The sequence below is a fragment of the Oryzias melastigma genome, linkage group LG16 (assembly GCF_002922805.2).
Source record: "Oryzias melastigma strain HK-1 linkage group LG16, ASM292280v2, whole genome shotgun sequence".
NCBI classification, from domain to species: Eukaryota; Metazoa; Chordata; class Actinopteri; order Beloniformes; family Adrianichthyidae; genus Oryzias; species Oryzias melastigma.
This window is the reverse complement of record NC_050527.1, coordinates 28,903,488-28,915,573: the sequence shown is the minus strand read 5'-3', so window position 1 is coordinate 28,915,573 and position 12,086 is coordinate 28,903,488. Positions and strand designations below refer to the sequence as shown.

The window sequence follows — 12,086 nt, the reverse complement described above, 5'->3', positions numbered from 1 at the left end:
CCGACCTCATTCCGTTTAACAACATTTACATGTTCCCTTTCCTTTCATTTGCTGTCATTATCTGCATTAAGACTTGAAAATGATCACAAGCTGGTACATAAACCCCTTTATTTCTACAGTAATGATAAACTGCTACATTCTAATATTATACATTAAAATGACAGGTTTGGATAGAGATAATAATGAAGAGTTCGTTAAAACTCTGAAAACAGATCAAATATAGTTGAAGTTGGACTTTAAAATGCTTCACAGAGCTGAAAAAAAACAAACTTTAAACGTTTTGTGATTATACAGTCATTCATTTGATTATGAAATGAACTTTTGATTTTTGAAACATTTCCTTCTTCATTTTTTAGAATCGTTTTGTTTGTCATTTTGGTTTCTAAAACTTGATGTTTTTTATTATTTGATTTTTGTTCTTAATTGTCACTCAGATCTTTATGTTTGGCGTTTATGTGATCTAACCTTCAGGGCCACCGTAGTTAACCCTAAAACACCAGAAGTGTGCAGTGAATTTTTGGCCTGTCATACATCTTCTACCGTTGATCACCGTGAATCCGCCGATTGAGGAAAAGCGTCTTTTCTTTCCTGTTTTGCTCCCGTTCACACAACGTTACTGATGCTCATGATGAGAGCGCTGCAGCACGAAGCTGCTTTTCTCCGCCGCAGGATCCGACGATAAACGTGGATTACACAAACTTCACAGAGCTGGTATCAGCGCGAGGCTCGCTACTCCGCTTCAGGATCCTCTGGAACGATCCCGTTAACGGTAGACGGAACGGTGTTTCCTAAACACTGAAGCTGAAGCTCCGGTGTTGAAGGACTTGAACACTTTCATTCACTCCTCCTGCCGCCAGCATCGGGCGCGCCTGAACCGGGTGCGTGCACACGGACCCAAACTGAACGCCGACGCTGTGGAAGCTCCTTCAGATGTTCATCAATAATAAAACCTCTTATCGGAGGTCGTTACTCCTGCACGCATACAGGAAGGAGACTTTTGGAGGCGCAGAGATTCCTGCGTCTCTCTTCTCATCACAGATCGGCGCGGTGCACCAGTGCGACCAAGAGTTCTGTTTGGACGCACCGATGAAAAACATGGTCGCACTGTAGAGCCCTGAATCTATTAGAGCTCTACGGAAACTCCACCAGAACCCCACGTCAGAGAGTGGAAGGCCTTACCTTTGCTGAGGAGAGAACGAGGCTCCCGACCCGCTGAGGTCCAGTGAACAGCTGAACCTCCTCAAGGATTCTGGGATCCTGATCGAACAAAACCACCTTATGGAGGAAACCTGAGTCTGGTGAGAAAGAACGCTTCATCAACGAGTGAAAAAGGACATTTCTACTCTTCATGCTTTTGTTTTAATACTATATGTACACGATTTGAAATGTTTTCACTTAAAAACTTTTAAAGATTTTTAAAAATGTAAATGAAAGCAGAAAAAGAAAAAAATCAGAGAAATCCCTGAACTGTTTGGGTCACATGTCAGGTGACGGACTCCTGAACAAAAACCAAAGGTTGAAATAAAAGAAGCATAATGGGATGAGTGGACTATGTTTATGCAAAACTTTAAAATATTTGACATTTTAAATTAGGGGAATTTGGGCCGAGTCCGGCAGAGTCCTGCCGAGTCCTGCCGAGTCCTGCCGAGTCATGCCGAGTCCTGCTAAGTCATGGGGAGTCCTGCTGAGTCCTGCCGAGTCATGCTGATTAAAACGTTTCAATCACTGTAAATAAAAATTGACCAAAAGCAAATCAGAAATGAAGGAGAAACGTAAGTGTTGAAGGAACCGTTAGGAAAAGGTTAAAAGAAATGAAACTTTTGTTGAAAACTTTTTAGAAACCAGAAGTTTATCTCCAAAAAAGACTCTCAGAAACTTTTCCAGAAAGGTTCAGAGAATGATTGTCTTTGCAGGAAGCTCCTCGGACCTACCGGTCACCAGGAACAGGAGCGTGAACTGCTTGCCGTTCGCCGCCCTCGCCGTCATCGCGGCCACGTGGCTGTAGCGCTGCTCAGTAGAAACCAGAACCGGTCCGTTTCTGACGGGTCTCACGCTGCGGGCCGTGAGGAAACTGGTCCTCACCGCCTCCAGGTCAGCATCCGGAGAACTCGCCAGTCCGCACTGAAGGTGGAAAAGACGGATTCGCGTAACAAAACCGACGCGACCTGACCCGACCACGCAGGTCACCCCTGGCTCAGTCACATGACTCGACACGCTCCACCTTTCCCAGGTGTTTCCCAGAGAACGGACTCCAGCGCAGGGTGTTCTTGTCCAGCTTCCGGTAACTCCCGGAGAAGACGGTCGTGATGTCCTGCAGCCTGAAGACGCAGACGGCCGACTCCGACTGGCCGGACCTGAAACAGAATGGAACCGGCTCACCTGGAGGAGGGGGATGCATGGGCGCGGCGGCGGCGGCGGCGAGCTCTGCAGTGGATCTGCAGTCACTCAGAGATGAACGCCCTGGTCTCCAGGTGAAACGTTTCCTCAGCGATTTGAAGCAGGTTCTGACTTTGACTTCTGGATTTAAACTTTTTTGTTTCCGTTTGAATCGGACAGAAGCTAAAAATAAAACTTTCTCTGATGTCTGCAGAGCGACGTCTGCTGCTGCACTGACATTTTTCTGTCTCTGAAGGAATCCAGAGATACTTTTATAAATATGGGCGGGGCCTTTTATTCCAGATCAACTGTTAGCATCACTGGTGCCGTGTGTTCTTCTGCTCACCACTAGGCGGCGACAGAAACACATCTTACCACTGCGAGGTGAAGACGCCGTAGAACAGCGTCTCAGAGGAGCTGCTGCCCTCTGGTGGCGGGAGCGTGAACATATCCTGCAGGATGTTGTGGGGGGGCCGGTTGGGGGGCCGGCAGAGCAGGGGGGCTTTGGCAAAGGAGGTCCACTTCTTCTGCAGGGTCCTCTCTCCTCCCACGTCGTCCTGTGAAGACACCACATGGTGAGCGTCCCTCGCCGGACCTTCAGCGCCGCCGCCCGTTCGTGAAGCCCCACCTTGCAGACTTGTGCCACCCGAGGGATCCGCAGCTTCTCCTGAAAGCTGAACTCATTCCCGAACTCCGAGAAGAAAAAGTAGATTTTCCCGTTTGCCGAGTCAGCGGACGAGCTCACAAAGACCGGCTCTGAAACACAGCAGAGGATCTGAATGCAGTATCTGCAGGAGGAGGAAGTGAGTCATGCGGGCCAGACGGTCAAAGGGCGCGAGCTGGCGTCAAGAATGGACGTGAGGATCTGCTGAGTCCGCATTCGGAACCGCAGCTTAGAACCTGTAAGTGAGGCGTTTTCTGGTTAAGCCTCACGAGTCCAGTCCAGGTTCTGCTGAAACTCCCTGATTCTAGAACCTGAAGAGAAGTTGATCAAAAGGTTCTACAAGAACGTTCCTCAACATTCTTCTGTTTCACTTCAGCTTCTCATTTTAAAGACAATATGGACTTTTACAGATGGACTTCCTCAGGGAGTCATTCTAGGCCTCCAGCTGTTTACTTGAAAGGTGTTCGTGGTCACTCAGGTGTTCGTGGTCACTCAGGTGTTCGTGGTCACTCAGGTGTTCGGCATTCAGGCATTCTGCCGAAGATCTAATCTGACTCTCAGAAGAGAATCTGGGTCTCAGACCTGAATCTGGCCGTTTGAGTTTTTCTTTCTTTTCGTTTGTTTGTTTATCTGAACCTGAAATCTGCTTTTTGCTCATTTCTCTCAGGAAAATCTACTCATGAAGTTCTGACGTTCATGTCAGACGTAGAAAACCTGCTTTCCTGTCCAAACCTAGTTCCTCAAACACACCAAACGCCTGATGAACTGCGTCTGAACCCTTTGATCTGATTGAACGGCAGAATCCGACTTTTGGGATGAAACAAGTTTTCCTGGAAGTGAAGGAGCTCTGAGAAGTGAAGCTGTTCTAGTCCGAGCAGCTGGAGGGATCCTCCGGTTCCCCTCTGGACCTGTCCTCTGGACCCCGTCCTCTGGACCCCGTCCTCTGGACCCTGTCCTCAGGACCCTGTCCTCTGGAACCTGTCCTCTGGACCCGTCCTCTGGACCCGTCCTCTGGACCCGTCCTCTGGAACCTGTCCTCTGGAACCTGTCCTCTGGACCCCGTCCTCAGACCCCCTCCTCTAGACCCCCTCCTCTAGACCCCGTCCTCTAGACCCCGTCCTCAGAACCCCGTCCTCAGACCCCCTCCTCTAGAACCCGTCCTCTGGACCCGCCTCACTCACCGTCCAGCAGACTGACGTAGTTGTCCAGAATGACGTCCGGACGTCCGTCTCTGCTGAAGTGACGGGAGATTTGGGGCATGATTCCTTTAAAGGTGGTGGTGGTGGCGGTGAACAGCTCGCCGTCTGCACACGTCAAAAATGGAAAAGCAGATTTTTGTGAAGCTCCAGATGCTGCAGATTAGAGGTTTCTGATTTCAAGTATTTACAGTTTTAAGAACTACAAACTGTTGATAAACCTGAACATTGAACTCCTAACATCTGCTGGAAGCTCAGAGGAGACCGGAGGGGGAGGAGCCATCAGCTGTCAATGGAGGAGGAGCTCCTCATGAGGAGACGCTAACATCTGCTCCTCACTCCCACCATCACCTGCAGATAGAACCAGTCACACTAGAGAGGAGCTGCACTCTGAGCTGATCTGTCTCTGGCAGCTGCTCCTCCTGCTCCTCCCCCTCCTCCTCCTCCAACCCGCTCCTCCCCTGCTCCCCCTGCTACTCCTCCTGCTCCTCCTCCTCCTCCTGCTCCTCCTCCTCCTCCTCCTCCTCCTCCAGCTCCTCCTCCTCCTCCTCCTGCTCCTCCTTCTCCTCCTCCTGCTCCTCCTCCTCCAGCTCCTCCTTCTCCTCCTCCTGCTCCTCCTCCTCCACATAAAAACATTTGGATTCATTATCTTCTGATGGAGCCGTGACTCCTCCCAGTGCAGACCCACCCGAGACGAGGGCGGAGCTCCTCTGGAAGGGGCTGTACGGGCAGCGCCGCGATGGACCGTTGACCATGGAGAAGGTTAGGTGGTCCTGAAAGAGAACAGAGTCAGAAACACGGAGAACCTCCGGAGGACACGGCGGGCCGGCAGGACTTACGATGAAGGCGTCTTGAGGGCTGAAGGCGTAGCTCCCACAGGCGTAGAGGTGGGTGGAGTTCAGAGGCAGCAAGACGTGGACAAAGTTAGGACAGTCCACCTGAAGACAAACATGAGACATGGGAGATTCTGAGCTCACTGGATCTGGATGAAGGTCAGAACTTTGGAGCAGAGGCCCGTTTGAGGGTCTGAATTGTGGTAGAAGAGACTGAAAGTTCTGCTGGTTCCTGCTTTGACGATGGAATCACATGATCACATGACCTATGACCTTCTTAAAGCTCTGCTGATATCTGCCATCATTACTGCAGCTGCTGAACTTCCAGTCAGATGTTTTTTTCTTCCTGTTCCAGTCTGAAGTCCCACAAAGAATCATGGGAAAAAAGTTGCATTTTGGACCGCATTGATTTTTCGGATCAGACCCGGTTTGGATGAAGGAGAACTTTACCGTAGAATCTTTTCCTTTCTTCCTGCAGTCTTCAGCTTCGTCGTCCGTCGGACGCCATGACACCTGGACGGAACAACAGACAGGTGAGTCTACAGCAGCAGAGGAACCGGACCACAGAACCAGACTGAAGCCCTCACTCGCTGCTTCTGGGTCATGTGTCCTCCCTGACTGACGTCCAATGACAGGACGGCGTCTCGAGCGCCGACGTAGAGGGTGGAGCCGTCGCTGCTGAGGAACATGGTGGTGACGTTCTGCAGCCGGAACAGCTGGACGGGTCTCTCCGTCGAGTCTGCAAACAAACATCCGTTTGACCTTACAGTGGCTCCGCCCACTGGTGCTACACCAGATTATGACGATGAGGGGAGGGGCTGGAAAACCCCGGGGGCGGGGCATGGGACGTTTTTTCTCTAGAACAGGAATGGGCCACTCCAGGCCTCGAGGGCCAGATGTTTTCTAACATACCTGCTCTGGCATGTTCTGATTGGCTGGACACACCTGAAGCAGGTAATCCGTCATGAGTACAGCCTGAATATCCAGAAATCCTGCAGACACAGCGTCCCTCGAGGCCTGGACTTCCCTGTCCATGATCTAGACAGCTTGACTAAAGTTTTTGTAACTTTTTTCTTCAACCTTTATTGATCAGAACACTGTAACGTTTTCAGAAAACCATCATCAGATGTTGAGAGATTCTGTCCAGGTCTGCAGGCGGCTAAAAGACAAACCTGACAGTCAGCCGCCCCCAGATCAAGCCTGACTTAACCCAACCAGAGAGAACACGCTAACAACACGCCAACAACACGCCAGAACACGGTGAAACCATGACGATGATGGTGAGAACACAGGAAGGACATGGAGAGAAGTGTCACCTTTAGACTGCAAAACAAAGTTCAAACAAACAGGAAGAAGGTTCTGAAAATAGAGGCTCAAACTTTGTGACTGCGGTAGAAAGTAGAACTTTACTCTGAAAGAAACAAACTGTGAAACAACCCATGTTACATTTCAAATTTATAGTTGTTATCAAATTCAAATTTTGGGTCAATGGTTTACTCAACTCAAACATGATACAAAAAAATATCTTTAAATGTAACCTTTTGTTAAATTATTCAGTGTTTCACTTTTTACAGAGAAATTATCTAAAGAAAGTTTAGTTTACCGGAAGAAACTCCTTCAAATTAAAAGTCTGACTCATTGTTTCCAAATGAACGTTTTTTTTTTCTGGTGCAGAACCACTGACTGTATCTGAGAACTGGACTGAGTGACTCCTCCCCCTGGTGTTGCAAACAGGAAGTGCCTGCTGGCTCCAATAGACTTCTAGAGAAACAAACAGCTGCTCCTCAGCCGTTCTATTGGTCAGAACAACCATTCAAACATTTTTAACATCTTGATAATTCTCTTTTTTTCTGTAGTTCAAGTTATAAACTGACCAATCAGATGCCTCAGTAAAAGTGGGTGGAGCCTGCTGGCCCCCACCTCAAACGTTCAAAATGGTTGATTGATTCTCCAGAGCTCGCTTTCGGTGGAAGGGGTGTGGCCTTCTATCCTCCTCACTCCACATTGGTGAGAGTGGTTGCCATAGAAACTCATGACATCACACTCACTAGGTCCAGTTCTCTAATACAGTCGATGTGCTGAACCCAGACGGATCACTTTGATCTTCAGAGGATGAACCGTCTGATTCATGATTTTAAGGTTCCAGGATTATTTTTTAAAACAAAGATTTAAAAACCCACTCCAAAGAAAATCCTCCTTTTGTGTTTTTAACGTGTTCTTGTAGAAACTTTCTCACAGTAGAGGATCTAGATAAAAGAATTTACGATTAAAACTGCATAATTCCAGTCTCTTTGGATCAGAGAACTGGATTCTAGAAGAAGCTGCTGAATGGGCGGGGCTAAAGTCTCTCTTCTCCGCCCCCTTGCTGTGCCACTCGATGACGCTCACGTGCTCGTCTGAGCTGGCCTCGGCCCAAAACTGTACCGCTGGATTGATCCAGTGACGTTCATTGTTGTTGCGCCGCCAATGCTAGCTAGAGGCTATAAGCTTAGCGTGATATCAATGTAGGGTTACTTTTGCGGCCCCGCCCACAACCCAGAACGGAATCCCTAATGAACTCCTGCAGAAATGATGTCCAGAAAAATCACAGTTCTGGATTTTAAGCAGCAGAGTCTTGAACAGAGAGCAGAGGGAACGTTTGGAAACAGACCATGATATGGGCAGCAGGACTGTCGGAGATGTTCAGCTGTGAGACATGCTGTAAACAGAGATATCTCAGAGATCTGTGACATCTGCAGAGGCGTGGGGGGAGGGGGGGCTTTCCGATTGGCTGTGGTCAAACAGAAGCTCAAAGATAACTCCACCCCATCTGCAGAACATCTGAACTGTTCGGTCCGACCACATCTTGATTAGAAGTGAGAAACCGCAGAACCGGTTTTGAGTCCGGGTTCTGCTCCGGTCCGAGCGTCGGCTGCGGTTCTGGTCGGGTTGTGCTTCACAGCTGCAGACTGCTGGTGGGCAGAGATCAAAGCTAAAGCGAGACGTTGGCGTGCAGAGAAAGTCTTGACAGGAAGTGAGGAGGTTCCGTTCAGCAGCTCGCTGACCTGAAACTGTCGCTGATGTCTGTGACCTCAGATCACTTCAAAGCACCACAGAAGAAGAAATGAGTCAGAAAGTCCCAGTTTGTCATGAACGTATTGAGAAGCTCCTCCTGAAGACCTGCAGAGACTCAGTTCAGCCTGCAGCCCTCTGACTTCTGACCCCAACATCTCTGCAGCGTGGAACCAACATCCCAACAAACCCTCAGGAACCGCGGCTCCACCAGACGGACTCTGGTGGAGGTCCCAGCAGAACTGGAAAGAAGAGGAGGAGAAGAGGAGGAGAAGAGAAGGAGAAGAGGAGGAGTAGAAGAGGAGGAGAAGATGAGGAGAAGATGAGGAGAGGAGCAGCAGCAGAGGAGGAGCAGCTGAAGGATCTCAGTGACGTCCAGAGCAGGACCCGGTTCACCTGGAGGTTTAGGTGGATCCAGGTCTACGTCCACATGGAGAAACCTTCTAGGTCCTGTGTGACGGTCAGGAGTTGAGGGTTCAATTCCAACCCACAAACCAATGAGCCTCTGGACCTCATCAAGACCTCCACCAGACATCTCCGACTTTCCTGATTAAACGTTCTGTTTTCAGGTCATCTGTAAGCCTTCGTGTTCCTCCGTGGTTTGGGTGATTAAAAGTTCCGTTTCTGTCATCACATCTGGTCTGCTTCTGGGTTCAACCTGACAGCTGATTTCCTCTTTGAAGTGACAGATTTAAAAAAACTGCAACATAAAGCAAATGTGAGAAAGATAAACGCTTCCTTCAGAAACTGCGATTATCATGACGTTTTTGACGACCTCTCTGCTAAAATCTCCTTCACTGACCAAAATGAAGAATTTCAGCCTCCACCTCCGGAGACCAGAGGAAGTTCATTTCAACATCTTCAGAGGAAACCTGTCAGATCTACTTCTGGGTTTCTGAAGGCCGATGTCAGTTCTCCTTCCCGTCTGACATAACTTCTCCAAAGAACTCAAGATGACCAAACACAAAACAGAAAAAAGAAACCACAGAGAGCTCTGGAACACAGCTTAGTGAAAACAAAAGAGGATCAGGAGCGTTCAGAATGACGACTCAATCGCTCCCAGCAGGATGGAGGTGAGGAACCAACGACCGAAAGTTCCTCACCACAAAGTGGGTGAAGGTTCCCCTTCGCAACGCCGCCAAAACGCTTCAAGGAAACAGATTTTTTGTCTAGTCCCTGTGACTCAACCCCAACACACTTCTCCACCAACGGCTCAGCAAACGGCAGAAGTGAGGAGTGGTAACACCACGTGTTGTGTTCATCTGAGAATGAAGCAGACTCCGCTCCGAGACCAGGAGTGTCCAAAGTCAGTCCCTGAGGGCCGGCCGCCTGCTGGGTTTCCAGAATCCTGCCTTATCTGCTGCTGATTACCTGATCAGGTGTGTTTGGCCAGTAAGGAACTTCAATGGCAGTTTGGCTGGAAAACATGTAGGCCATCGGCCCTCGAGGACTGGATTTAGACACCCCTGTCCAAAACCTTCAGAGCTGGTACCAGACCACGCCACGCCTTTAACGCTACTACCAGACCACGCCACGCCTTTAACGCTACTACCAGACCACGCCTTTAACGCTACTACCAGACCACGCCACGCCTTTAACGCTACTACCAGACCACGCCTTTAACGCTACTACCAGACCACACCACGACTTTAACTCTACTACCAGACCACGCCACGCCTTTAACGCTACTACCAGACCACGCCACGCCTTTAACGCTACTACCAGACAACGCCACGCCTTCAGAACTGCTACCAGACCACGCCACGACTTTAACGCTACTACCAGACCACGCCACGCCTTTAACGCTACTACCAGACCACGCCACGACTTTAACGCTACTAAAGGACCCAAACCAAACTAATGAATTTTGTTGGACTTCATGGACCCGTTTTAACAGAGTTATGAACCCGTTCAGTGACAACTTTTTGCCTTTTACAGAGACTTGGAAAAAAAAATCGATCCTGCTCCAAAATGTGTTCGCTGAATGCCCATCTGACGCCGGACGCAACAGCTGGTCATCTTCCCAACAAAATTGCCGTGGCAAACGCAGAGAAAGGCGGGATTTCGTTTGTCGTGAAAACTGTCACGTTTTTCAGGCTCTGAGCTGAAAGAGAAACGCTGGAGCTGGATTTGGGGGGATGTAAACAGCGCCCCCACATGAGGAGCAGGTTCTGTTTTCGCCTGAGACCAAACCAGATTAGAAACATCAAAACAGAACTGAATTACGATAAGGGATTAGCAGACTTTTAGCTAAAAACAAAACTGAAATAAATATTTTTTTCCTGAAATAGAAACTGAATCAAACCTCAGTGTGACTTCATTTGTTTAAACCCTTTACACTCTTTGAACGACTGAAACTCTTCAAGCGTTAATGTGAATCACGTCAATCCAGAGGATTCCGGAGCTGAGAAAAGCAGCTTTCTGTTTCTACGCAGCACAACGTTAGCGATTTGTTGCATTCCAGTGCAGAGTCGATATCAAAGCTGCTTCCTCCGTCAGCTGATCCATGCTGATCACGTGATGTCTGAGTTACAGCAGGTCAAAGGTCGTTTAGGTGTGTTTAAGGGTTAACTTGATAATTTTCGTATAAATGTATTAATCGAGCTGCTCCACTGGAATCATCGGAACGTTGATGCAGATCAGACGGATTTACTGGGAAAATGTTATAAATATATATTAAATCATTACTAGATTAAAGATTTGTATTATCTTGTTTCCTTACAGCTCTCTTGATTCTCTGCTGCCTCACCTTGTAAGGCGCTAACCTGTAACCACCAGGAGTGATGGGGGTTCAGTGTCCTGCCCAAAGACACTACAACAGCAAACGTGCAGGAATTGGACCTGTGACCTTCACTTCAGTCCTCCTACAGGCTGATGTAATAATGATGCAGATCTTTAAGCTGGTACGGGAGAACAAAAGCGTCCTCATGGACATGTAAGAACGAAGATCAAACCTGGAATGACTTACTGAGAGGAAAGGAGCGGCGAGGAGGAGCCGGAGAGCTGGAGGAGCTCACGAGGAGGCAGAGGAGGAGAACCGAGCGAGACATGATGAAGAACGTCCCGATGGAGAATGTGTTTTCTCGAGCAGCAACGGTCGTCTGAGGAAGCGCTGAGAACCACAGCTTCCTCTTCGCAGCGGTCGAGAAGAAGACGGGGGCGTCTTCAGCGTTGGGGGCGCATCAGCAGCTGGAGATAATGGACAGAAGACACTCAACCAGAGTAGGAGCTCCTCCACGGCCGACATTCCATTAGAGAGGAGATCCTCTTTAACGTCCTCGGCTCCAAGGTTTCACGTTTCACATTTGTGAAGCTGACAGGAAGTGAAAGTTTGACTCCGGCGTTCATCTGCTCCGACCCGCTCTGAGAGCTGCTGCTTCAACTCCCCACGGTTCCAGCAGGCTGCAGCTCACACTCTGAATGAAAGTTAGAAATGCTTTAGAGTTTGTTAACAAGCTGAATACAGAACTGAGAAAACATTCATGTTTGAATCTGATCTGAAATGCAGCTCTTGATGCTCCTGCAGGTTTTTCCTTTAGGCTGATGTTACTTCACACATATTAACGCGTGAATGACATCAGTCCAGCGATGGACATTTAGCCCCCTGCTGCATTGCCCACATGTATTCTACGTGCATCCATGGCTGACTGTTGTTGCTCTCACTTATTTAACGTCCTGTTAGCTGTCCCGCTCCTCAGTGTGAAATCTGCATTTCATCCATCTCCTGGTGGAGGGGAGAGCTGCAGACACAGCTGCTCTCAGGAACCATTTAATGGTTTAACCGTAACCCATCCTCTGGATCTGTGCAGCCAAGAGAAAACTTCAGCACTGCCCTCAAGTGTTTAGAAAGTTACACCCAAATAGTTACTTTTTTTGTTTACATGTTCATTAAAATGACCTCAGAGAAGCAGAACTTCAGCTTCAGTTTCTCATTGAGTCTGTTTTATTTTGAAATAAAGTCAAATA

The 12,086-nt window shown here is 48.7% G+C and overlaps 1 protein-coding gene across 1 annotated transcript in view; it reads right to left on the bottom strand.

Annotated features, from left to right (window-relative positions):
• LOC112136569 (semaphorin-4B) overlaps positions 1–11,980 on the bottom strand; it is a 14,961-nt gene extending 2,981 nt beyond the window's left edge. Inside the window, exons 1-11 of the mRNA XM_024258341.2 lie at positions 11,089–11,980; positions 5,657–5,808; positions 5,520–5,582; positions 5,076–5,174; positions 4,925–5,009; positions 4,222–4,344; positions 3,005–3,132; positions 2,752–2,933; positions 2,222–2,354; positions 1,932–2,121; positions 1,180–1,295 (exon numbers count right to left, since the gene is read on the bottom strand). Of these exons, the coding sequence (XP_024114109.1) occupies positions 1,180–1,295; positions 1,932–2,121; positions 2,222–2,354; positions 2,752–2,933; positions 3,005–3,132; positions 4,222–4,344; positions 4,925–5,009; positions 5,076–5,174; positions 5,520–5,582; positions 5,657–5,808; positions 11,089–11,170 (1,353 nt within the window). The 5' untranslated portion in view covers positions 11,171–11,980. The remainder of the gene's footprint in view (positions 1–1,179; positions 1,296–1,931; positions 2,122–2,221; positions 2,355–2,751; positions 2,934–3,004; positions 3,133–4,221; positions 4,345–4,924; positions 5,010–5,075; positions 5,175–5,519; positions 5,583–5,656; positions 5,809–11,088) is intronic.
• Positions 11,981–12,086: the final 106 nt, after the last annotated feature.